This window comes from Xenopus laevis, chromosome 5S (assembly GCF_017654675.1).
Source record: "Xenopus laevis strain J_2021 chromosome 5S, Xenopus_laevis_v10.1, whole genome shotgun sequence".
In the NCBI taxonomy this organism is placed as follows: Eukaryota; Metazoa; Chordata; class Amphibia; order Anura; family Pipidae; genus Xenopus; species Xenopus laevis.
In genome coordinates this window covers 40,953,110-40,977,536 of record NC_054380.1, presented here as the reverse complement: position 1 = coordinate 40,977,536, position 24,427 = coordinate 40,953,110, and the positions used below count along the sequence as shown (strand labels likewise).

At 36.6% G+C, this 24,427-nt stretch overlaps 1 protein-coding gene across 2 annotated transcripts in view; it reads left to right on the top strand.

Moving 5' to 3' along the window:
- Nucleotides 1-24,427, top strand: part of LOC108717837 (metabotropic glutamate receptor 1) — a 185,370-nt gene that overhangs the window by 45,242 nt on the left and 115,701 nt on the right. For both annotated transcript variants that reach the window (XM_018265223.2, XM_041564435.1), the window contains exon 3: nt 6,685-6,934. In XM_018265223.2, coding sequence (XP_018120712.2) covers nt 6,685-6,934 — 250 coding nt within the window. The remainder of the gene's footprint in view (nt 1-6,684; nt 6,935-24,427) is intronic.

Genomic DNA, 24,427 nt, shown 5'->3' with positions numbered 1-24,427 from the left:
GTTTTGTAGATGAATCTGCAGATAAGTACATTGAGGATGGAAGGTGGTTAGGTCGTTTACACTATTAAATAGTGAGAAACTTACGGACCTAGTTGCTAACTTTCAAATTTCTATTTTTTTTACTAAAAACTCAAGTTTTTTTTTTAAATTGTAAAATTGTAAAAATTACAAAAAAACTAATACAAAACTGCACCAAGAAAAAGTTGTTGAGGTCTTTTAGAAGTCAATGGGAACTGCGCTGATCCTATTGGACCATTTTTTTAAATCAATTCAGTCTTTTAGGGGGAAATGTAATACATTTTGCGAAGAGAAAAAATTTGCATTTCGCAATGTAATAATCTTAACACTTTTATTGCATTGCAAATCTTAATTGTGCATTGCAAATCTTTATAACACCTGCTTGAAGGTGGCATGGTGGCATAACATTTTGGAGCAAACGTTTTAGTACATACACTGCACACTATCGCAAACTATAAAATTTGCAATTGATATAGTACTGTCCATGAGGGGCAAAGTGTTCACAAAGGCAACATTTTCACTTTGCAACATTTGTTCACATTGTGAACAAATTGCGAATGATTTTTGCGTTAACGACCCATATTACATTCCCCTATAAGAGATTTTCTGATTTTTTTTTTGCAAAGAATTGACCAAAAAACTAAAATGTTTACAGGTTTAAGAGATTAAGAGGTTCAGCGCTTTTTAAATTTGTATATTTTCATAATTAAAATTTAATGTTTAGAGAAATAGAGTTTATTTGTGGTTTAAAAAAAACCCTCTAAAATAATAAAATGAGAATGTTGATAAATATGCCCTTTACAGTAGGAAAGAATGGGGCAAACTTCTGTTTTACTTTTACAGATTTGCTCATCACTAGTACTGGCACAAAATAAGTAAGAACCTCACTTGCTTGTGTACTATGTTGACATTTATTGAACAGCTCTATACATGTGGCCAAATACAGTTGCATCTGTCCAATGCAATATATATTCTTAGATATCCCAAAATCATCCAACAGCAATCTACATTATATTGCCACAACCATATTTCTATAGTTTAATTTACTAATATTTTATTTTACATTTCGTTATCAACAAGCAAAGAGAATTTCTGTAATATATAGACCTGTATATCGGCTACAGGAATACATTTGCAGTGTGACCATCCAGTGGATGTAAATGAAATATGAAACTTATTTGTGTGCATAATCTCTGGAGCTGTGACACTTCCTATGATTTAGGGTAGGCTAATACTTGTTTTATTTATATCCACTACCATTTATTTAATCTCTCTGGACATGAACAACAATATAAATATGTCTGTACAGAACTGAAGTACTGTAAAACCTACATTTATTTCACTGCAGAACTGCTGGCTGCCATGCGGTGTTTTATGGCTTTATTTGTTTTGAGGAATAATCATAATAAAGTGTGACATTGACAAAGCAGATTAGAGCAAATTTCAGAGAAGCCTGTTGCAGAACAGAACATAGCTTCCGGACAGGAGGTCATCTATTCTTTAAAGTTAATTTGGTGCCAAAAGATAGAACAACAGAAAGAAGAAAAAATACAAATAAGGAAGAACTTTTTTTTTGGGGGGGGGGAGACATTTGAAACTAGGGTATTCAAAAGAATTTTAAATCATATGAACAGTCTGATTTTCATCTATAACACACATTAAGACATGTGGACTACTTCAGATAGCTACAGTAGGTATAGTGATTCACAGGAATCCTAACAAAATATTTTAACAAAATATTAGATCTTATGCTATGTTTCATTATTAAGGTAGTTGCACCTAGGTTTTAGACTGGTCAATAGAAAAATCTGATGTTTTTCCATCCATATACTTCCATATAATATTGGCTAATACAAATGCAGGTGTTACAGATGTAAGGGGCAGTGTCATGTCTGAACACTGGTGAATGTCCAGCAGGTAGAAGCCTATATGCTGGGTAACCCAGATAACACCCATTAAATGCAGCATTAACAGCAGAAGCCATGGAAGATGGAGGAAGGAAGATTTAATGATCAGAATTAAAGCAAACAAAACCAGAGTCAGGATACAGGCCTGAGTTGAGACAGAAGACTGAGGGGCACATTTACTTAGCTCGAGTGAAGAAATAGAAGAAACAATACTTCGAATTTCAAATGTTTTTTTTTGGCTACTTCGACCTTCGACTTCGAATCGACCAATTCGAACTAAAAATCGTTAGACTATTCCACCATTCGATAGTCGAAGTACTGTCTCTTTAAAAAAAACTTTGACCAAGTACTTTGCCACCTAAAACCTACCAGAAGGTCCCCATAGGCTTCCTAACAATTTTCTGATCTAAGGAAAATCGTTCGATCGATGGATTAAAATCCTTCAAGCGATTTTTCCTTTGATCGTTCGATCAAAGTAATTGCGGTAAATCCTTCGACTTCGATATTCGAAGTCGAAGGATTTTACTTAGACGGTCGAATATCGAGGGTTAATTAACCCTCGATATTCGACCCTAAGTAAATGTGCCCCTGAGTGTAGTTCAGTAATGGGCTGAAAAGGTCAGGGCTGGCGGAGGAATAGCAAAGTCCAAAAGGCAGGCCAAGGTCATTGGCAGTCAGTAAATAGTTACATAGTTAAATCGGGTTGGAAAAATACAAAGTGCATCAACTTCAACCCTTTCAAATAAACCCAGCATCCATACACACACCTATTCTAACCATAGAATTTAGTATCACAACAGCCTTTGATATTATGTCTGTCCAAGAAATCATCCAAGCCACTCTTTAAAGCATCAACAGAATCAGCCATCACAACATCACTTGGCAGTGCATTCCACAACCTCACTGTCCTGACTGTGAAGAACCACCTACGTTGCTTCAAATGAAAGTTCTTTTCTTCTAGTCTAAAGGGGTGGCCTCTGGTACAGTGATCCTTTTTAAAGGTAAAAAGGTCCCCAGCTATTTGTCTATAATGCCCTCTAATGTACTTGTAAAGTGTAATCCTGTCCACTCGCAAGCACCTTTTTTCCAGAGAAAACAACCCCAACCTTGACAGTTTACCCTCATAATTTAAGTCTTCCGTCCCTCTAACCAGTTTAGTTGCACGTCTCTGCACTCTCTCCAGCTCATTTATAGCCATCTTAAGGACTAGAGCCTAAAACTGCACTGCATACTCTAGATGAGGCCTTACCAGGGACCTATAAAGAGGCATAATTATATTTTTATCCCTTGAGTTAATGCCCTTTTTATGCAAGACAGAACTTTACTTGCTTTAGTAGCCACAGAATGACACTGCCCCAGAATTAGGCAACTTGTTATCTACAAAACCCCCTAGATCCTTCTCAGTTAAAGGACCAGTAACACCAAAAAATTAAAGTGTTTTAAAGTAAAGAAAATATCATGTACTGGTGCCCTGCACTGGTAAAACTGATCTGTTTGCTTCAGAAACACTACTATAGTTCATATAAACAAGCTGCTTTGTAGCAACGGCGGAAATTGAAAAAAGGCTAAATGGCACAGGATAAGTAATGGACAACAGATAACATTATGTTCTACAGAGCTTATCTGTTATCTGCTGTATAACTTGAGCGTTTGCTCCTTTGAATGGCTGCCCCCATTACTACACAGCAGCGTATTTATGTAAACAATAATAGTTGTTCTGAAGCAAACACTGCAGTTTTACCAGTGCAGGGCAACACTGCATTATATTTTTATTACTTTAAAACAATTTCATTTTTTGATATTACTGGTCCTTTAAGGAAACTCCCAACACACTTCCATTTAGTATATAACTTGCATTTATATTATTTTTGCCAAAGTGCACAACCTTGCATTTATCAATATTGAACCTCATTTTCCAAATTGTGGCAGCATCCTGCATAGAACCTATAGTTGTGCACAATTTGATATCATCAGTAAGAAAAATTGAATAACAGGCTGAATGTCAAACAGGATGGTTGCTGGTTCCTGAACCAAACAAGCAAACCACAATTGTGGAAGCGGGTAATAATATTCTTACTGGATATGCTTTAACAACCCTGCTCTATTAAGGCCTCGAAAGATATACTCATTAACCACATTCATGTCTATCTATCTATCTATCTATCTATCTATCTATCTATCTAATCTATCTCTATCTCTCGCTATCTCTCTCTCTCTCTCTCTCTCTCTATCTCTCTATCTATCATCTATCGATCCACTTACTCTACTATTTCCTTTCACAGTTTCAATTTCTGGTTATAGGTTGTATTAGGTTCATCATTCAAAATATATCTCCCCCATCATGCCCTTAATTCACCTGAATTCTTGGCTTGGAGGCAACATTTAGTTGCATAAAAAACAGTTGTACTGCCAAACAGAACAGTTGTACTGCCAAACAGTAGTCTGCCAGTCCACATAGGGGCTACCTAATGGCCTTATTTTGCAACACCCAGGACATTTTTTTATGTTTACATTGCTCCCAAACTCTTTTTACATCTGAGTGTTGCTCAGGGGTAAAAAAAAAATGGGGCCACCTGCCCGCCTTAGACAGAAAAATATATTTCCAAATCGAGTCTAATAACATACATATGGCCCATATTTACCCAGGATACCCAGACATGTGTCTTAAATACAATATGGAGCAAGGAACATTTTTCTATATATTCTGGAAATTATCCCAACCCCAATACTTCTGGCCTGGAATTATATGCCACAACAATCATTTAATATGGCTGCCCTGTGTACACTCCTCTGCTCTTTGCCTTTGGGCTTAGCCTAAAGGATAGACCTAAGGGCACATATAAACCTCTTATAGTTACCTCATTTTGTGAAACAGGCAAACAATTCCATTATATAAGAAAGTGAAAAACAATACCCTCCCTAGTAAAAAAAAACTACAGTATAGTGCTAGAGGAAGTCTACGTTCAACAAAATCTGGGAGAAGGGGCTGGTAAAACCAAAAGAGGGTGTACAGGATGATGAACAGGGACTACCCTATAGATTTGAATCACATAGATAGGCCCTACTCTGAATTAAATGCTAACTCCCCTATACATTCCCTCCCCACCCTTTTTTCCTTTGCTCCCCATTTCTTCAGACAATTATCAGAATTATGGTTTGTTTCCAAACTAACATAAAATAATAAAACCAGCCCAGGGAAGATTGCATATGACCCTAACATGATACATGAATCTTATAAAGCCAACTTTTTCCTTCTCTTCCCATCTCTTCAAACCTTTATGGCTCGTTTCCTAACTAACGTTGACCTTAAAACAATATAAAATCATACAGACAGTATTATCTATACAGAGGGCTTCATATGACCCTAACATGATAGATGCCACTTATAAAGCAAAACATTAATTTATAGAAGTAAGAATTTTTAGAATATGTTAATGTGATTATTCGTTGGCTCTCGGATGTAACTGTGTCAGCTGCATTAATATTGATAAATATAGGTCATAGTAATAGCTGATATGGCAAGTCTTGGGAAATGCTTGGAAAATAAGGGACAGGTGCTTTCTAGGGCAGGAACTATTAGCTGACACTGCAACTCCACATTAGAAATACTAAAATGAGATAAGTGTTTGAATAGTGTGTCTAGCTCTTGCTGTGTACAGTGTACTCCAGATACCATTAGGCTTTGGGGAATTCCCTTCAACACCTGCCAGTGTGTAATAGCCCTTTTAGCACCTTACCCTTAGGTGAATCCTGCTTGTCTCCTAGTGCACAGATTAACCAAGTTGCAATGAAGTACAGACATATTGCTTCTTCAACAATGAACTGGTTTATTGAACACGGCAGCATATCTTGATCACAGCATTCAGGCAGTATATATCTTAGGATACATTCAAAATCGACAGTGGAAAACCCTTCACACTATAATTTTGCAAGTAGATCCCTCTTAGGTAGTAACACAGCCTTTAGCCTATGAGTAAGTGCCCCAACAGGCACAAAACGTGTTAGGCCATTGTCCACTATGTCCTAATAAATATTTTTGCATTTTTAACTACCTCCCTTTGTTTTTTGGAGGGACTCACAACTAATGCTGTTATTTCTTGGATATGCACCTGTGGACTGGGGTGAAATGTAAATATATCCCCCCTCATATACAAATTTTTGCATGCTTGCATAATTTATTGCAACCTTTTTGACTGTGGTAGTGCATACACTGGTCTCTAGCACATGTTCTTTTTTGTTTTGTAACACAGCCTGTCTTGGTGATTTTCCGCAGCACTAGGGATCCCACGTGATTTCTTGCTCCTTTGCACTTTCCTTGCTCCTAAGCTCAACCAACTTGTGTCCCCGTCTGGCAGCTTGATCAGGCTAGATAAGGGTGCTAACCCCACCTACTATCCTTGTTGGTGCCAGAAAGGTGCTCGCTAGCTAAACCTTTCGCTGTTGTTCCAAAGGATAGTCACAGCCATATATGTGGTGCTGTGACTTGAATATGAAGCTTCCCCAACTGCAAAATGCTGACAAATATCCCATTGCCCAGTTAATTTTATGGATGATCCCACATGATTGGAAATTCTAAGAAAGGAATACTTTACCAGACTTTGGGTCAGATTAGTTTAGTTGGGAATGTGGCCCTTTGTTTTATTTCTATTATGTTACTGTGTGTGGGCAAAACATCATTAAAACATACATCTCTTTTAACTGTAGCAGGACAATATCAAACTGCATTAAAAATTTAATTAGTGCCTTCTCTTTTCTTCAGGAAACTATGGAGAAAGTGGTATGGAGGCATTTAAGGAGATGGCTGCTCTAGAAGGCCTCTGCATAGCCCACACAGACAAGATCTACAGCAACGCTGGCGAGAAGAACTTTGATCGTCTTCTGAAAAAGTTGCGTGAGAGACTGCCCAAAGCCAGAGTGGTTATTTGCTTTTGTGAAGGGATGACGGTGAGAGGGATTTTAATGGCCATGAGGCGCTTAGGAGTGTCTGGGGAGTTTTTGCTCATAGGAAGGTAAGAGTGTCCCATTTTTTTCCCCTTTAACCACAAACTGTAGTATACAAGTAAAGATCAGAGTGCATTTTACTTTTATCAAAGTGTGTGGCATATGTACTCATGTGTCTGTGAGATTGTATTATATCCTTTTTGTCCGTGAATTGATAAAGATGCCATAGCGCTGCAAAACATTACCATATTTCTAGAGGTTAAAAGGGTTATTCATCTTTTAGTTAACTTTAAGAGGAACATTAAAAAAACTTTGAAATTCGACCATCGAATTTGATACTTCGATAGTCGAAGTATTTTTTGCGATTGAAAACGAGCAATTAAATCGTTCGAACCGAACGATTAGAACGATTTTTACAAAAAATACTTTGACTACTCAAAACTTAGCCAAACAATCAGAAAGGTTATAGGAGGTCCCCCATAGGCTAAACAGCAATTCGGCAGGTTTAAGGTGGCGAAGTGTCGAAGTCGAAGTTTTTTAAAGAGACAGTACTTCGATTTTCGAATGGTCGAATTTGTGAAGTATTTTCAATTCGAATTTTGGCCTATTGACGGTCGAAGTACCCAAAAATTACTTCGAAATTCTACGTTTTTAATTCGAAAATTCACTTCGACCCTAGTAAATGGGCCCCTAAGTATGATGAAGAGAGTGATATTCTGAGACCATTTGCAATTGGTTGTCATTTTTTTATTATTTTTGGTTTTTGAGTTATTTAGCTTTTTATTTGACAGCTCTCCAGTTGCTGGGTCCAATTTACCCTAGTAACCTTGTATTGATTTAAAATAAAAGACTGGAATATGAACAGGAGAGGACCTGAATAGAAAGATGAGTAATAAAAAGTAGCAATAACAATATATTTGTAGCTGTACAGAACATTTGATTTTTTAAATGGGGTCAGTGACCCCCATTTGAAAGCTGGAAAGAAGAAGGCAAATAATTAAACAAATCTGTAGAAAATGAATGATGACGACCAACTGAAAAGTTGCTTAGGGCTGGCCATTCCATAACATACTAAAAGTTAACTATGGGGGGGTTGTGGATGCACACCTGAGGCCAATTTCAAAAAGTTTAAAGCCCTGTCTAAATAATTCAAGTAAATATGCAAGTGCATGTAATTTTGAAACAGGGTTTTTTTGTTACAAAGTTATGATCATAATATTGATAAGCCACCATACCACGTCAAGGTAAAACCCCACATGGTGGTCCCTAACTTATTTATCTTTAGTCATAGTAAAAAGGAATATTACCTCTCTGTGTAGTAACAATTCTTTATTTAAACATCTCCTGTGCTTTGGTTTCAAACTCTGTGCTAAATCCTCCCCCGCCAACTGCTGAGCGGCTTTTAAGAGGGAGAGACTGCCTTAACCAACGCCCATTTTAGAAAAGTAGAAACAAGGTGTTGTAATTAAAAACAAAGTAGAGTGATATGTGCAGTTGCACAATAGTGTGTATACATGTGTAAGTGAAATGTGAAGGTGTGTATGGTAGTGATAAGGGAAAGTGTATGTGTATTTGGGAGTATATATGTAAGTAAGCATAGAATGAAAGAGTGTAAAGGAGAACTAAATGAATGACACAATAAGTGTGTGTGTACATAGAGAAGTGTCTAATGGGACGTTGGTTTTTTCACGGCTAGATCCTCCCATGCCGCTAGCACTTATGGCTTTTAAGAGAGAGCGATTGCACAAACCAAGGCACAACAAGTGAGGGGGACCACCAAAAATATAAAGGGGTGGGTATGAGGGTGCAATAACCACATGAGCATAGCCAAAGCTTCCGGCAAATACATAACTATGGGGGGGTTGTGGATGCACACCTGAGGCCAATTTCAAAAAGTTTAAAGCCCTGTCTAAATAATTCAAGTAAATATGCAAGTGCATGTAATTTTGAAACAGGGTTTTTTTGTTACAAAGTTATGATCATAATATTGATAAGCCACCATACCACTCTACTTTGTTTTTAATTATAACACCTGACTTCTACTTTTCTAAAATGGGCGTTGGTTAAGGCAGTCTCTCCCTCTTAAAAGCCGCTTAGCAGTTGGCGGGGGAGGATTTAGCACAGAGTTTGAAACCAAAGCACAGGAGATGTTTACATGAAGAATTGTTACTACACAGAGAGGTAATATTCCTTTTTTACTATGACTAAAGATAAATAAGTTAGGGACCACCATGTGGGGTTTTACCTTGACGTGGTATGGTGGCTTATCAATATTATGATCATAACTTTGTAACAAAAAAACCCTGTTTCAAAATTACATGCACTTGCATATGTACTTGAATCATTTAGACAGGGCTTTAAACTTTTTGAAATTGGCCTCAGGTGTGCATCCACAATCTCCCATACTAAAAGTTAATTCAAAGGTGAACTACCCCTTAAAGTGAGTTGTTTATGAAATATAAGCATTGCACCTGGCAGCTGTCTCATATATGTTTTAAAGGACCAGTAACATCAAAATTAAATTGTTTTAAAGTAACAAATATATAATGCAGGGTTGCCCTGCACTAGTAAAACTACTGTGTTTACTTCACTACTATTGTTTATATAAATAAGCTGCTGTGTAGCCATGGGGGCAGCCATTCAAAGGAGAAAAGGTTCAGGTTACACAGCAGATAAGCTCAGTAGAACATAATGTTATCTGTTATCCACTAATTATCCTGTGCCGTATAGCCTTTTTTCAATTTCTGCCATTGCTACTCAGAAGCTTGTTTATATGAACTATAGTAGTGTTTCTGAAGCAAACAGATCGGTTTTACCAGTGCAGGGCAACATTACATGATATTTTCATTACTTTAAAAACACTTCCATTTTTGGTGTTACTGTTCCTTTAATTATGTCTTATAAGTCAAAAGTACAGGTACATTACTAAACATTCCATTATATCACTGGTTAATAATCAGCAAGTCATTAGCACAAAATGTATTAAACCGTTTAGAAATAAAAAAGAAAAAATGTCTAAATAATGACACTTTTTACAATGCAGTCGCACTCTGAAAAAACGACATGCTTCTAATATACATTTGAATGGTTTTCTTTATTAATAACCATAGCTCCTAATATTACATAAATGACACCTGCTTTTAAGTGGTGTAATCATGTAATCAAAGGCTTATATGTTTTTTTTATATAAATATGTTAGGTGTAACATTGCTTTCAATTACCAAAAGTGACAATCTAGTATTAAATATTAATACATAATGATTACATGTTGTATATTTGTAAGGGTGCACCCTGAGAATCCCTTGCAAAAGGCACTTTACAGCTTTGTGTTCTAGTGAAAAGTGTTTCTGAAATAAAGCAGTTTCTTATTGGGGCTGCGTCAGATATGTTGCAATGATGGTTGTGTAGCTATAGAAAATGTCACCTGATTTCACCCTCTATAGAAATAAAGTTATATATACAGTACGTTTAGCTGTAAACTTTGGCAAGATGATGTATGATCCTTATGGAGCAGTGTAAAGAAAATGTTGATTATTTTTAAAAATGCGTTGTGCCTTTTGCTTAATATATGACCGTTTTTATATATTGCACATGGAACATGGATATTTTCTTCACCTGCCTCAGGAGTTGGAAAAGTTTATGTGGCAACATTTGATGAAAAGTTGACTAAAAAAACAAGTGAAAAAATATAAAAATTTAAGGCAGCGATCATTACATCAAGGGAATTATTTTTTGGGGACAAAACTCACATTTTTCTAGATTTATTAGAGCCGGATGCAGGACAAAACAGAGTCCTAAAATCTGCCATCTCAGACCTGCCAAGGTTGTATATACAGTTAGGCCCATAAATCTTTGGACAGATACAACTTTTTTCTAATTTTGGTTCTGTACATTACCACAATTGGGGGAATGTAATAAAAGTCACAAAGAGCACAACAATTAGCACAAATAAGAATAAAAAGTCTCATTTCGCAATGTAACATTCTTCCTTAAAATGTTATTACATTCCGAATTTTAATTGCATATTGCCCACTCTTAAGAAGTGCTTGAAGGTGTTGTAATCTTTTGGAGCAAACATAACGACTTTTTGAGAAAGAAGTTTTATTACATTCACTGCACACTGGCGCTAACTATAAAATTCGCAAACCTTCTTTGGAAGTGGTCGCTAAACAGTTACCAGGTTCGCAAAAGCTACATTAAATTTGCACAAAGGCAAATTTGTTTGCACAGAGGCATAACTTTTCGCATTGCGAATATTTTTTCTGTTACCGACTTTTATTACATTCCCCCAAATGAATTTTAAATGAAACAACTCAGATGCAGTTGAACTGAAGACTTTCAGTTTTAATTCAGTTGGTTGAACAAAAAGATTGCATAAAAATGTAAGGAACTAAAGCCTTTTTTTAACACAATCACTTCATTTCAGGGGCTCAATGGACCTGGCACCTCACATTAGTAAAGTATGGGCCCTCCTGCTCTATGATTTGTTGTGTGTGTGTCAGTGTTGATGAACACACGAGACACGGTTAAAGATATATGTGTAGCTGTTTTGCCAGACTTAAGTACAAATGAATGCTTTCTTTTCATTTTAATGCACATATTAACCTGTAACAAACCCATGAATCTATCTGTATAATTCATAAATGGATTAGCAATCTGTGCCCACAATTATTTTTTCCTTGGGATATATACAACATATGTGCAAAAAGTCCCATCAGTGATGTCTGAAACAATCTGTATTACAGTCTGGAAAATATGTGCTGGTACCAAATGTCAGATGGATGTTTGGAATAACTCAATTTTACAAGATTAGTTCACAGAAATATTATATTTATTTTGTGATAAAATATTTCTATTAGTTCTGGCTGCTGTTAATATCCTATTGAATACAGTATTGCGTTTCCAATCTTGCCTCACAACAACTTCAATTCACTATACAGTACTTATCGTATATAAGGAGTAGATCAAATATTTATATTATCTGAGTTTCCCATGTGACACAGATAGTGGGGCTCACAGCAGCTAATCTAATTTATGAGAGATTTTGTGCACACACACAAATTCATTTGCGTTACATTGCCCATAAAATATTATTTTTGTGAAGGTTTTGTTGATGCGCATGTCTCAAATATCGCCAATTATGTTGCAAGTAATGACATCTTTCTTGGGGGGCGTGGCTATGGGCGTGACTACAGTGTGCAAGTATTGCAAGAGTTAGGCAAGTTTAACCTGTGGAACCTTTTCAGTGTTGCACTGCGTTAATAAATGAGCCCCATTGTGTTGGTCTACTCACCTAGGGAGGAAGTTGTTAAAGCATACAAATTCCTTATGTCAAATTATAACCTAGAAGATAATTTCCTCTTCTTAGTGGCATTACTACAGATCAGGACTATCAGGGGGGCACATTTGTACCGGGCCCGGGCTTAAAAGGGGACCCGACTGTACTGCACTTTTTGAATTATATGGGCCCCCCTTGACAGTGCTGAAGTACTGAAGAGCTGAAAATCTGAAGTCCCAAAAACCCAAAGCAGTGAATGGAGCCAAAACCACAAAAAGACCCGAAGCCACAAACAGAGCTGAAGCAGCAAAAAAACCCATGAAATGAAAAAGAAAAGACCGGAAGTTGAAGTTCTGAAGCTGCGAAAAGACTTAAAGCCACAAAAGGAGCCGAAGATGAATCCCCAAAGCCGCACAAAGACCCGAAGCCACAAAAGGAGCCTAAGGTAAGTTCAACTGAACACCAATGTGTTTTTTTAATACTATGTAGGCCCATGGCCACCATTATTTTTAAAAATATTCTATGGGGCCCCTGACCACCAATGTTTCTTTTTAACTTGTTAGGAGGGGCCATGGCCACAATGTTTTTTAAAAAACTGTAATGGGGGGGCCCTGGCACCAATGTTTTTTTAACTTATAGGGGGGGGCCATGACCACCAATGTTTCTTTTGGCCTTTTTACAGTGGTGTCGGGAGGGCAGGATCTGGGGTGGGAGTTGGGGCTGGGATGGGGCTTGGGTCTGAGCTGGGGACCAGGGGGCCCAGAAAATTTTGTTGTACAGGGCCCCTGTGATTGTCTGATGGCGGCCCTGTTACAGATGAATGGGCACACGTGAATGATTTGCATCCTTATTTCCGGACCTGTGCTTGTGGTTATACTATATACTTCAGTACACCTTCTTTCTTCTATCCTTGTGCCACTTGTACACAGGTACAATCACACTCCATGCATCCATGGTAGTTACACCACTCTCTAAACTTGAAGGTATGATAGATAAGATCATTTGTGCATTTTAAAATGATACTTGGGATATGTGTTGGGTCAGCTATCTAGACACCAAATGGCTCATGTGTTTTAGGCTTTGTCCTATACCCAAACATACAGAAATGTGTTCTAACTAAATATAGTTTTCAGAAAAAAGAAATTTCGTATTTAGGGATCAGTGCAAATAACCTGCTGAGTGCCAAGGTGGACCATGGTAAACAAAGAAGAGGACTAGAAAAAAGCCATTGTAGCCCCATAGAAGGCATTTCTCATTATTTTGTAAATAATGAAGTTTTGTTTCAACAGGGCAGTTTACACCTCCACAGAAAGTAATGCATACTGGTGGTTACTGGTAAAATGAAAAAAGGACCCTTATTTGGGGGATCACACTGTATCTAACAATAAGCTATCCGAACAAAATATTAAATGGAAAATAAAACTCCCCTTGAAGTTGCTCTGCTTTCCATAGTGGGTGGGGGAAGAGGTTGCATGACAATAACAGCTTAATAGGGTTGGGAAATGGTCTGGGTATTATTTTTTCCTTGTTTGTATAAAAATAAAAATGTCTTAGTCTCAAAGAACTGAATAGAATCATGTCAAAAAGGGGGATATATGTATCCTTTAAGCAAAAGTATAAATAAATTTGGGTACCATGGGACAAATTTTACATAGCATTAAAATATAATAACTGGGTTAGGGAGCCAAGACCTTGAAGAAATAACATCTGCATGGTCTTTATTATTTGTTTTACATATATTCAGCTGTCAAATATTCTGATAATGCAGTATAGGGTATATTTATTTACATTTTCAATTAAAATCTGTCATTATTTTGCAATATGCTAAATACTTCTGTGATCAAAACTGAGATTAAAAAAGTAAGATACTAATATATTATGGAAATGTCTGCAGGCTGGTGCTTTACAACCATTTATGGAACTCCACGGTGACTTCTTAATAATCTCATTTTTGAAAGCAGGCAATACATTATCTCTCATTATGTCCTATGTGTATTTTAATATACATGTCTTGATGAGTTATATTATTATATAAGAAGTGTCATTGTCTTCCACAGCGCTTTGCAGTGCTCAATTAATCTGTTTAAAGTATTGGACCTTAATACATGCTCATACTTCACTTATCTCTGTAGGGACTACCTGGATAATGATCCAATTGAGTAAACAGTTTATAACTACACAACACGTTCTAACAATTTTGGCACTATCTAATCAATTAGAAAATAAAATAATGGTTAATATTTCATATGCTGTATAACATCAGAATCAACTAATCTAAATCCTGAAGAATTCCCATGTTATAAATGACAATTGTTATTATAGGTGCTCCTATAAAAGAGTTATCGCTTTTATATCTAGCTGTCCACATGGACAGTTATCCAATCTAATTTGTTTCTTTATCTGCAGTATTTTCTTTGATTTCAGCAACAACACGTGTCATTTAACATAGTGTTAATGCTATATCATTATATACCAATGTTACAGACATAAAATAACTGAGCAGCCACTCATGTAATCCCACATGAACCAGTGCAATAAAAGCATGATGGCTTTATGTACCATACTAATCTTTAAATAAACTATTTTTGCTGATACTCTTGGGTATGTTCATCTGGACCCCACAGTACACAGCGAGCATTTTACAGCCAACCTTATATCTTTGAACCCATATATTTACAGAAACTAGTTGGAATAAAACCTTGGAACCAACCCACAGATGTCTGATGTTCTGCAAACTCCAATAAAAGCTATTGCTGTTGAAGTCACAAGATATTGCAAATGCCTTCCTTGGATAGCTAATAGTCTCCCTAGTTTCTCAGTCACTTGAACGCAGAGGATGATATACTGTAAAAGACATTACCTAGAGGCAGATACCACAAGCTGACCCATGTATTCTGGCACTGAGTAAGCAAGTTACCTGCTCAGGGATAAGGGGAGTGATGCATAAAACATTAAGAACAAATAGCTGGCAGGCCCAAGCCTGTTTATCATACTTGGATTGTGATATAGAAATACAAGGAACCTTATGTAAACCTTATTAAACACTGTAAATTTGCCAGTATACACAGCACTGATGTGTAATAAATTGACCCAACAGATCCAGGACATCCATCAGATTTGAGTTACTAAATACCCTAACGCTTGCAAAAATAAAAAGATACACAGAAGAAACGGCTTAAATATTTATATATGCAGCAAATGCTCTCCTATAAATGTGGACTAGAACCTCGGCTTGTTACTGTTATTTTTGCCTGTCTGCTAAAATTACTAAAGCTTTATATATATATATATATATATATATATATATATATATATATATATATATATATATATATATATATATATATATATATATATATATATACAAACGCTTGCACTCTGATCCAGTCTTACTTATATAATTATATATTATTATATAATTACTATATATATAAAATATATATATATATATATATATAAAAAAATATATATATATATATATATATATAAATATATATATATATATATATATATAAATAATATTTATGCCACAAAATTTAATTCACAGTAGTGAACTCCATAGGTTGTTGAAGTTACAAGGGCTATGCTTCACTTATAGTTGGTTTGGTGACATAGCAGAATATTAAGGAAACATGCTGCTTCATTCTGTTAACATTATACAACACAAGAAAAAAAACCATTACAATGAAATGCATAATTTTTCACAACTGCCCCCCTAAAACATAAACTCATTAGGTCGGATTCATTTGACTTGATGCAGTGTGCAAAGTGCAATTTGTAAAGGAATCACCATGTTTTTTTTTCTCTCTCAATGTACGCATTTGCCCCTGAATTCTAGCCACACTATGGGGCAAATTCACTAACCTCCGAAAATTCGCCAGCGGTGGCTTCGCTCACAGCACAACACTTCGCCAGACGTAGATCTGCCAGGACAACGCTAATTCACTAAAATCTGAAGTTGCATCCAGGGCGCCGAATGCTGGCGAAGTTGCGCTAGCGTTACTGCGCCAAGCGAAGCGTAGTTGCGCTAGCGTTGCCTAATTTGCATATGGCGGTAGTTAAAATTCAACGGACGTATATGTTGCAGCAAATACATTACACTACACAAGCCCGGGAAACCTTAATAAAATCAAATAAAGTTGTTATATTGCCCTACATATGAGCCCAGTGTATAGTTTATGTGCCATATGTTAGGAAATGGAGGGGGGAAACTGGTTACCCCCCAAAAAAATTACGCTCTTTTTCAGCCTATCACCCTGAAAGAAGGAAAAGACACTAGCATTTTTTGGGACTTTTTTTGTAGGAAGACCTATCTAACCTATTGCACTTTGCCTGGTCTGAGGTGGCGAAGGCAAGTCTGGCACAAGAGGTTATATTCAGTAAAATCCGCATCTTAGTGAATTTGCGTAGTTACGTCCATTCGCTAGAGCGCATTTTAGCCAGGAGTTAGGGAGCGAAGTACCACTATTGTCTATCTCCTTCGCTAGCGAAGTTACGCCAGCGAACTTAGGAAATTGGCGAAGTACCGAAATGACGTCACACTGGCGAATTTTCATCCACGTAAGTCACTTCGCCCTTTGGTAAATTTGCCCCTATCGCTGCAATAGGGAATCCGATTCGTCATTTGTGTTGCACTTTGTAGCAAATAAATATTTTAAAGACTGTCTGGTGTTTCCAGTATTCACTTTGCAAGTGATGTCTGTACACGACTCTTTAGGCATACAGTATATGCTCTGGGCCTATTGACGCAGGGTGCCTGAACAGGAACTGGCAGTTGCTCCAAGGTTCTCATGCTTCAATAGTAGCAGCAGTGCTTGATATGGAACAGAAGCAAGGACTGAGTGCAACTATAAAGAGATATAGTGCAACTATAAAGAAGTGCAAGACCACATTTTGCCACAAGTACGTAATTGACCCCTTTTATCTACAGTACCTTAACCTTACCTGTACATTACAAAGTACACAGTGTACCAGAAGCAAGTGCATAAAGAAATCGGCTTATGGGGCGGCAATGCTGGAACCCTTTTGGTGTGCCTATTACCTAATTAACATTTGTCCAAAAACAGAAAATAGTTAAGATGTAATAGTAGGTCCAGCCATAAATATAGAAACCTGGAGACCTTATACCCTCTTGAAATCAGCAAGAGGATATAACTCCATCAGTTTGTTAAAGAAACTGTTCAGTATAAAAATAAAAACTGGGTAAATAGATAGGCTGTGCAAAATAAAAAATGTTTTCAATGTAGTTAGTTAGCCAAAAATGTAATGTATAAAGGCTGGAATGACTGGATGTTTAACCTAATAGCACTAATTGGTTACTGCTTGGTAACCAATCAGTGACTTGAGGGGGACCACATGGGCCTTAACTGTTTGCTTTTGAATCTGAGTTGCATGCTAAGGATCAATTACAAACTCACTGAACAGTTATCTCCCATGTGGCCCCCCTTAAAGACGCTGTCAGAGTTAGCGAGCTGAAAAGCAGGAAGTAGTGTTCTGGCTATTATGTTAAAAATCCAGTCACTCCAGCCATTATACATTACATTTTTATCTAACTAACTATATTAGAAACATTTTTTTTTATTTTGCAGAGCCTATCTATTTATCCAGTTTTTATTTTTACACTGAATTGTTCCTTTAAGAGTAGCTGCTATGTCAGATATGTTGTTTGATGAAATTACCTAAATTCTAGTTGAATGACTTATACGTAGAGAACAGATACACAGAGCTGTCCTCTTTTTGTCTTCCACATTATGGGGCAAATTTACTAAAGGGCGAAGTGACTAACGCGGTTGAACATTCGACATTTCAGTACTTCAACGATTTACTAATGGTCGCTGGCGTAACTGCGCTAGCGAAGGAAATACTCTAGCGGTACTCCGCTCCCTAACTTCTGCCTAATTTGCACTCTGGCGAATAGACATAACTACACAATTTCACTAAGATGCGGATTTTACTGAACGTTACCTCTTGTGCCAGACTTGCCTTCGCCACCTCAGACCAGGCAAAGTGCAATAGAGTAGATAGGAGTTCCTAAAAAAATTATTTGAACATTTTTCTAAGTCCCAAAAAACACTGGCAACTTTTCCTTTTTCAGGGTTATAGGCTGAAAAAGAGCATACTTTTTTTTCGAGGTAACCTCTTCTCACCTATATTTCCTAACATATGGCACATAAACTATACACTGGGCTCATGTGTAGGGCAATATAACAACTTTATTTTATTAAGGTTTTCAGGGCTTGTGTAGTGTAATGTATTTGCTGCAACATATACATCCATTAAATCCTTAACTTCCCGCCATATGCAAATTAGGCAATGCTAGCACAATTTTGCTTCGTTTGGCTCAGTAACGCTAGCGCAACTTCGCCATCGTTTGGCACCCTGGACGCAACTTCGGATTTTAGTGAATTAGCGTTGTCCTGGCGAATCTATGCCTGGCGAAGTGTTGCGCTGTGAGCGAAGCCATCGCTGGCGAATTTTCGGAGGTTAGTGAATTTGTCCCTCTATTCCTATCAATCGTAAGTGTTCATTAGTGATCAGTTGAACTGAAGCAAATAAAGAGTAGTGTGACTTTAAAACACTGGATAACGAAATCAGCAAAACGTTTTCAGATGATGGAATTCTTTTGAATAATGCTGGTATTTAAATATGTAAATTAGGTTAATTTAGTACTTCATTGAACCACTGCATAGGATTTGGTATCCAGTCAATTATAAAAAATATGGATTTTGTACATGGCTAAAATGATTAGAGTGCAAACAAAACCTTATGTGAGTAGTTCACACTGAATTTTAGTATGCAGCAGTGACCTGACATGCCGAACTGCTATATATGTGTAAACATATATAGGATCTATTATCCAGAATGCTTGGGACCTGAATGATTATTTGAAAGATTTACAAGTTATTCTGAATTGAGAAAGCCAGTTGGATGACTGGTGAAACTTCTTCAAGGAAAAAAAAAACACAGCAATTCCAGTTGATTTGACTTATTTCTATAGATATACCATGACCTTGATGAATGAGAATCTTCACAAACATATTGGGACCTCGGGTTTTTCAAATCAGGGAGATTTATATAATTTGGGATCACCATACCTTATATATCTGCTAAAATCATTTATATATTAAATAGACTTAATAGGATAGTTTTGAATTCATGCAGCTTCGTGAACTTGTAATGTACAGCATTATGTGTGTTTAATTATCACTAAGAAAAAGCAAATCTTTTTTTTTTTTGGTTTAATCTGTTTTTATTGCAAGAGAAAGGCAATATAAATCAAGCTTGACATTGAAGTACAGAGACAAGGTCATCAATAAAGTTACATAAAAGCTTACATCTGATGCAGGTTATTCTTCACAATATTCATGTTAGCAGATACAAAGTCATGAGAACATCGTCTCAGCAAGTATGTATTCAAATATAAAAGAGTGTTTCTGGCAAGTGAGAAATAGACAATCTAGTTGCAGCATAATAACCAAATCAAGGAGTAGGTAAGGAGTAGGTAACCTTGTGTACTAATACCTTTGTTTAATAATTAAAACTATTTTCTTAAAATGGACTCTACGGGAGATAGCCTTCCTGTATTTTGGAGCATTCTGATACTGGGTTTCTAGATAAGGCATCCCATACCTTTATATTTACTGTATAAAAAAAGAAAAAAAATGTTTTAGGTCTGGTAACTGTTTTAAATACTGATTGCTTTGGGCTATTTTATATTTAATAATGGGGTTATTTTTTTTTGTTTCTAAGCTCCCCTTCCATCCAATAATCTATGCCCCTACTGAACCACTTAAATGAATATCCTTAATATATTACATGGAAAATAGTTCAAGGTGTTCCATTAGGTCCTCTTGCCCTGATTTATTATTGTGGTTGGAATAGAATCCCAAGAGTACTCACTATTTATATAATTCCAAATTAGATTTCAGCTCCCTTTCTGTTGCACAGGCCCATGGGCTGAGAGAAAGCAGCCAGTTGTTCACGGACAAAACAAGGTGAACAAAAGAAAGCAACAAAAATGAGTTTCAGAAGTCTAAACATTTACACTGCAGGAATTATACATTTTGCTCTTATTTATCCAGGACAGTATAGTTTCTTTTAGCTACTGAAAAATACATGTGTTTATCACATAGATAAATGTTGAGTAATAGATCATATTGCAGACGGTAATGTAACTATAACTGGTGGTCCTGCACCATCCCCTGCCCCCATCCAGAATTAATTGCTGCTCTGGATTTGGATGCACACAATGCTCCGGCAGGCCCCAAGGGGGCGCAAGTCCAGGTGCAATTGCTTCCTATGCACCCCTGGTAGTTCCGCTGCTGTTTGCAGACCCACATCTCCTGCAATTTCTAACATACGTTTATTATGAGGGATGATAGGAGTTGTTGTTTTTCAACAAGCAAAATGTTCACATTGCCTATTCCTACTGCTGCATCTTCATTGTTATGAGAAGATTAAATGATCATATTGCTTTTATATTGCAACTAAATAAATAAAGTAGTTACATGAATCCCAGTGCACCTATATGCACATACTTATACAGATCTATTTATGAACTCACAACCATAAATACATACCAATATCTTTACTAACTAAGAAGTCACTGTTAAAGGCATTAACAGAATAAGCCATCACAACATTAGCCAGCAGTACATTCCACAACCTCATTGTCCTCACTGTGAAAAACCACCTACGCTGTTTCAAAAAGTTCTTTTCCTCTAGTTTAAAGGGATGGCCTTTGGTGCTGTAATCCTTTTTATGGGAAAAACAAAATCCCCCACTATCTGTCTTAAATGTCCTCTAATGTACTTGTAAAGAAAAACCATGTCCCTTTATGTCTTTTTCCCAGAGAAAACAGCCCCAACCTTAACAGTCTATCCTCATACTAAATCCCCCTCTGTTTTACCAATTAAGGGGCAAATTCACTAAGATTCGTAGTTGCGCTTGCGTCCGCTTCGCTGCACTTTGCCAGGCGTATTTTCGCCAGCGCTACGCAAATTCACTAAAATCTGAAGTTGCACTCAGGGGAAGCGTAAGGTAGCGTTAATTAGCCAGCAAAGCGAAGTTACGCTAGCGATGCTTAATTTGCATATGGTGCCAAATTGAAGTTGCAATGGAGATATATGTAGCATCACTACACAAGCCTGGGAAACCTTCAAAACATCAAATAAAATTTTTATTTTGCCCTACACATCTGCCCAGTGTATAGTTAAGGTGCCATGAGTTAGGAAATGTAGGGGGGAAGGAGGGTAGCCCCAAAAATTTTTTCGATCTTTTTCAGCCTATCACCCATAAAAAAGAAAAAACGCCAGCGTTTCTTTGTAGCCATCCCTATCTACTCTATTGCACTTCGCCGGGTCTGAGGTGGCGAAGGAAGTCTGGTGTAAAAGGTAGCGTTGAGAAAAATTTGCGCGTCAGTGAATTTGCGTAGTTACGTCCGTTGCGCAAATTCGCCAGGCGTAAGGGTGCGAAGTAACACTAGCGAATTTACGCCAGCGTCCGTTAGGGAATCGGCAAATCAACGAAAACGTGCTACGCTATCGAATTAACGCTAGCATTAGGCACTTCGTCCTTTAGTGAATTTGTTACCCGTCTCTCTGCACTCTCTCCAGCTCATTTACATCGCTCTTAAGGACTGGAGCCCAAAACTGCACTGCATACTCCAGGTGAGGTCTTACCAGGGACCTATAAAGGGGCAAAAGGTAAATCTGTAAATCAATAAAAGTACATTTTAATAGTAACAGTTCATATTCTACCTATTGGTTTGAAAATCAAAATATTATTGGCCTATCTACTTCTTATAAGTTGAGTATGTTATGTGTCTCTACATATTACAATTATTAACAACAAAGGGTGTGTGCATAAAAATTTAAAGTTTACATACAAATATTCACTGATACTGAAGATGTCCCTGTGTATTAGATATTACAATGAAAAAGATGGAGTATGAGACCGAGAAGTAGGTCTAGTGAGGTCTTGAAAATGTGAATATGTAAAGTGCTAATGAGTAGAGCATAATTATAGACTGAAAAAGATCGTAATTTTTTGGGGTACCCTCCTTCCCCCCCTACATTTGCTAACATATGGCACCTATACTACAGATGTGTAGGGCAATATAACAACTTATTAAGGTTCCTTGGCCTTGTGTAGTGTCTTGTATTTGCTGTAGCATATACGGCCATTGTACCTTAACTGCACGCCGTATGCTAATTAGCCAATAGCTAGCGTAACTTCGAACTGCTGAGCGTAATTTAGCCAGCGTTCGGTATCCTGTGCGCAACTTTGGATCTTCCTGAATTAGCGTTGTCCAGGCGAATTTACGCCTGGCGAAGTGTTGCGATGTGCCTCGAAGCCACCGCAGGCGAATTTTCACCGGTTAGTGAATTTGCCCCTTAGATTCCATTCCATTTTATCGAAATAATACATTTTTTAAAATGCTTTTTTTTTCTCTGTATAACAAAATGGTGCCTTATTAGAAGCAGAACCAGCCTATTGGGTTTATTTAGAGTGGTTATTTACTAAAATCCGAAAAATCGCCCGTCCACACTTTTACCTCATTTATAAATAAATTAACTTGAAAAAATCTGGTGTGGGAAAAGACTTGATAAAATCATGAAAAATTCAGAATCATACAATTTTTTTGACACCATTTTTGTATTATCTCCTGAAATCGCAATTTTTTCAGATTCTTGTACAAGAATCGTGGTCCGTGCAGATCATGATATTTTCCAATTGTAAATAATGCTAAATATGCTAAATATCATGTATTGGACTAATTACTCTAGACCACTAAAAATTTGATATTTGTTAATTTTAAGAAAACACAAAAAACTTTGCCATCTAAAACTTAAAAAGGTCATATAGAAGTGAATTGGAAGTTTTGCTTTTCCAATTGTAAAATCATTGCTTCAAGCTTTTAGAGGTTTTTTAATTTTTTAAATTTGTAAGGACAAAAACAAGGATTTTTAAGGGATAGTAGAAAAAAAATTCAATTCAAATTTTGATAAATAGGCCTCTAAGCCTGCTGAGGAATAATAAAATATAAGTAATAAAGGTTTGTTATTAAAGAGAAATCCCTTCTCATATTAAATTATTTTCACTTGAATGCTGGACTGCATTCTACACTGGCTCCAACGCAAATCTTGGGGTCAGCAACCGTTGCTGTATTGTTATATGAACAGTACCTAACTAGATTAGCTATCACAACACATATATGTAACTGGTATATAGTATATGCAGCGGAAAATGTCATGTAGCCTCGCTAAGTGGATGAAGAATAATCAGATTTCATCTTTTGATAATCTGAAGCAGTCCAACACATGTTTAGCTTACAGATATTTGAAAGTCGACCAAGCATGTAACTAGGAGAGATCCAATTAGTCCAAACCTTCTGCTACAATAACTTTATTTTTGCAACGATTATTTTGCATTGTTCAGCATTTTTCTTTTTTGCTGCCGAGTAATTAATATTGCTTTACAGTTGAGGAAGGGTGCTTTCATACAGAAAGGCATACGCTCACTTTTAAAGGTTCCTAAATTCTCAAGTACCTTCTAAAATCCATCAAGCAAACCATTTGCTTCCAAGGGACTTCTTGGTATTCACAGAGAATACTTCTCCAGGATACCCCAATTATATTAACTCATAACATGTAGGGTTAGAGAAGAAAGGAGAATGTTGTAGACATATATAATTCATATTGCATGAAATAATATATTGTTCCAAAGAAGATACTGTATGTACAACCTTACTCTTATTCTTAATCTAAAAGCCTGGAGTCATGACAATGTATTTTAATATTACATGTACAGTATGTAATCTCAAAAAAATGTATACAGAGGTAAATTAATATGAATTGTAAAAATATTGTACCATCATTTCTATACCTGAGATATGTATTATTGTCTGTTCATCAATAAAATAAAGATGAAGAAGAAAGAATAATGCAAGTCAAAGAGAGAAAAATAACAGCAAAACTATAAGGAAACGGGAATAACAGTATTTATGAACTGGCTTTCTCTCTTCATTTATTAAGGCTTGGCTTGTGAGTTTCAACCTTATTGACTGTACATTGCATCACAACTGTCTTGTAGACAAATAAGCATTTTGGTTATGCTGAGTGTCCCCATAAGCCATTTATATCCTAACTACCTTAATGAGAAAATCATCATTTTACACATTTGCTTTTTAATACAAGAATTCTACTTTATTTTGTATATTATTAGAATGTGCTTCTGCCCTTTTATTTATTTATTGTGGATCAGGTTATAAGCAGGAAACAAT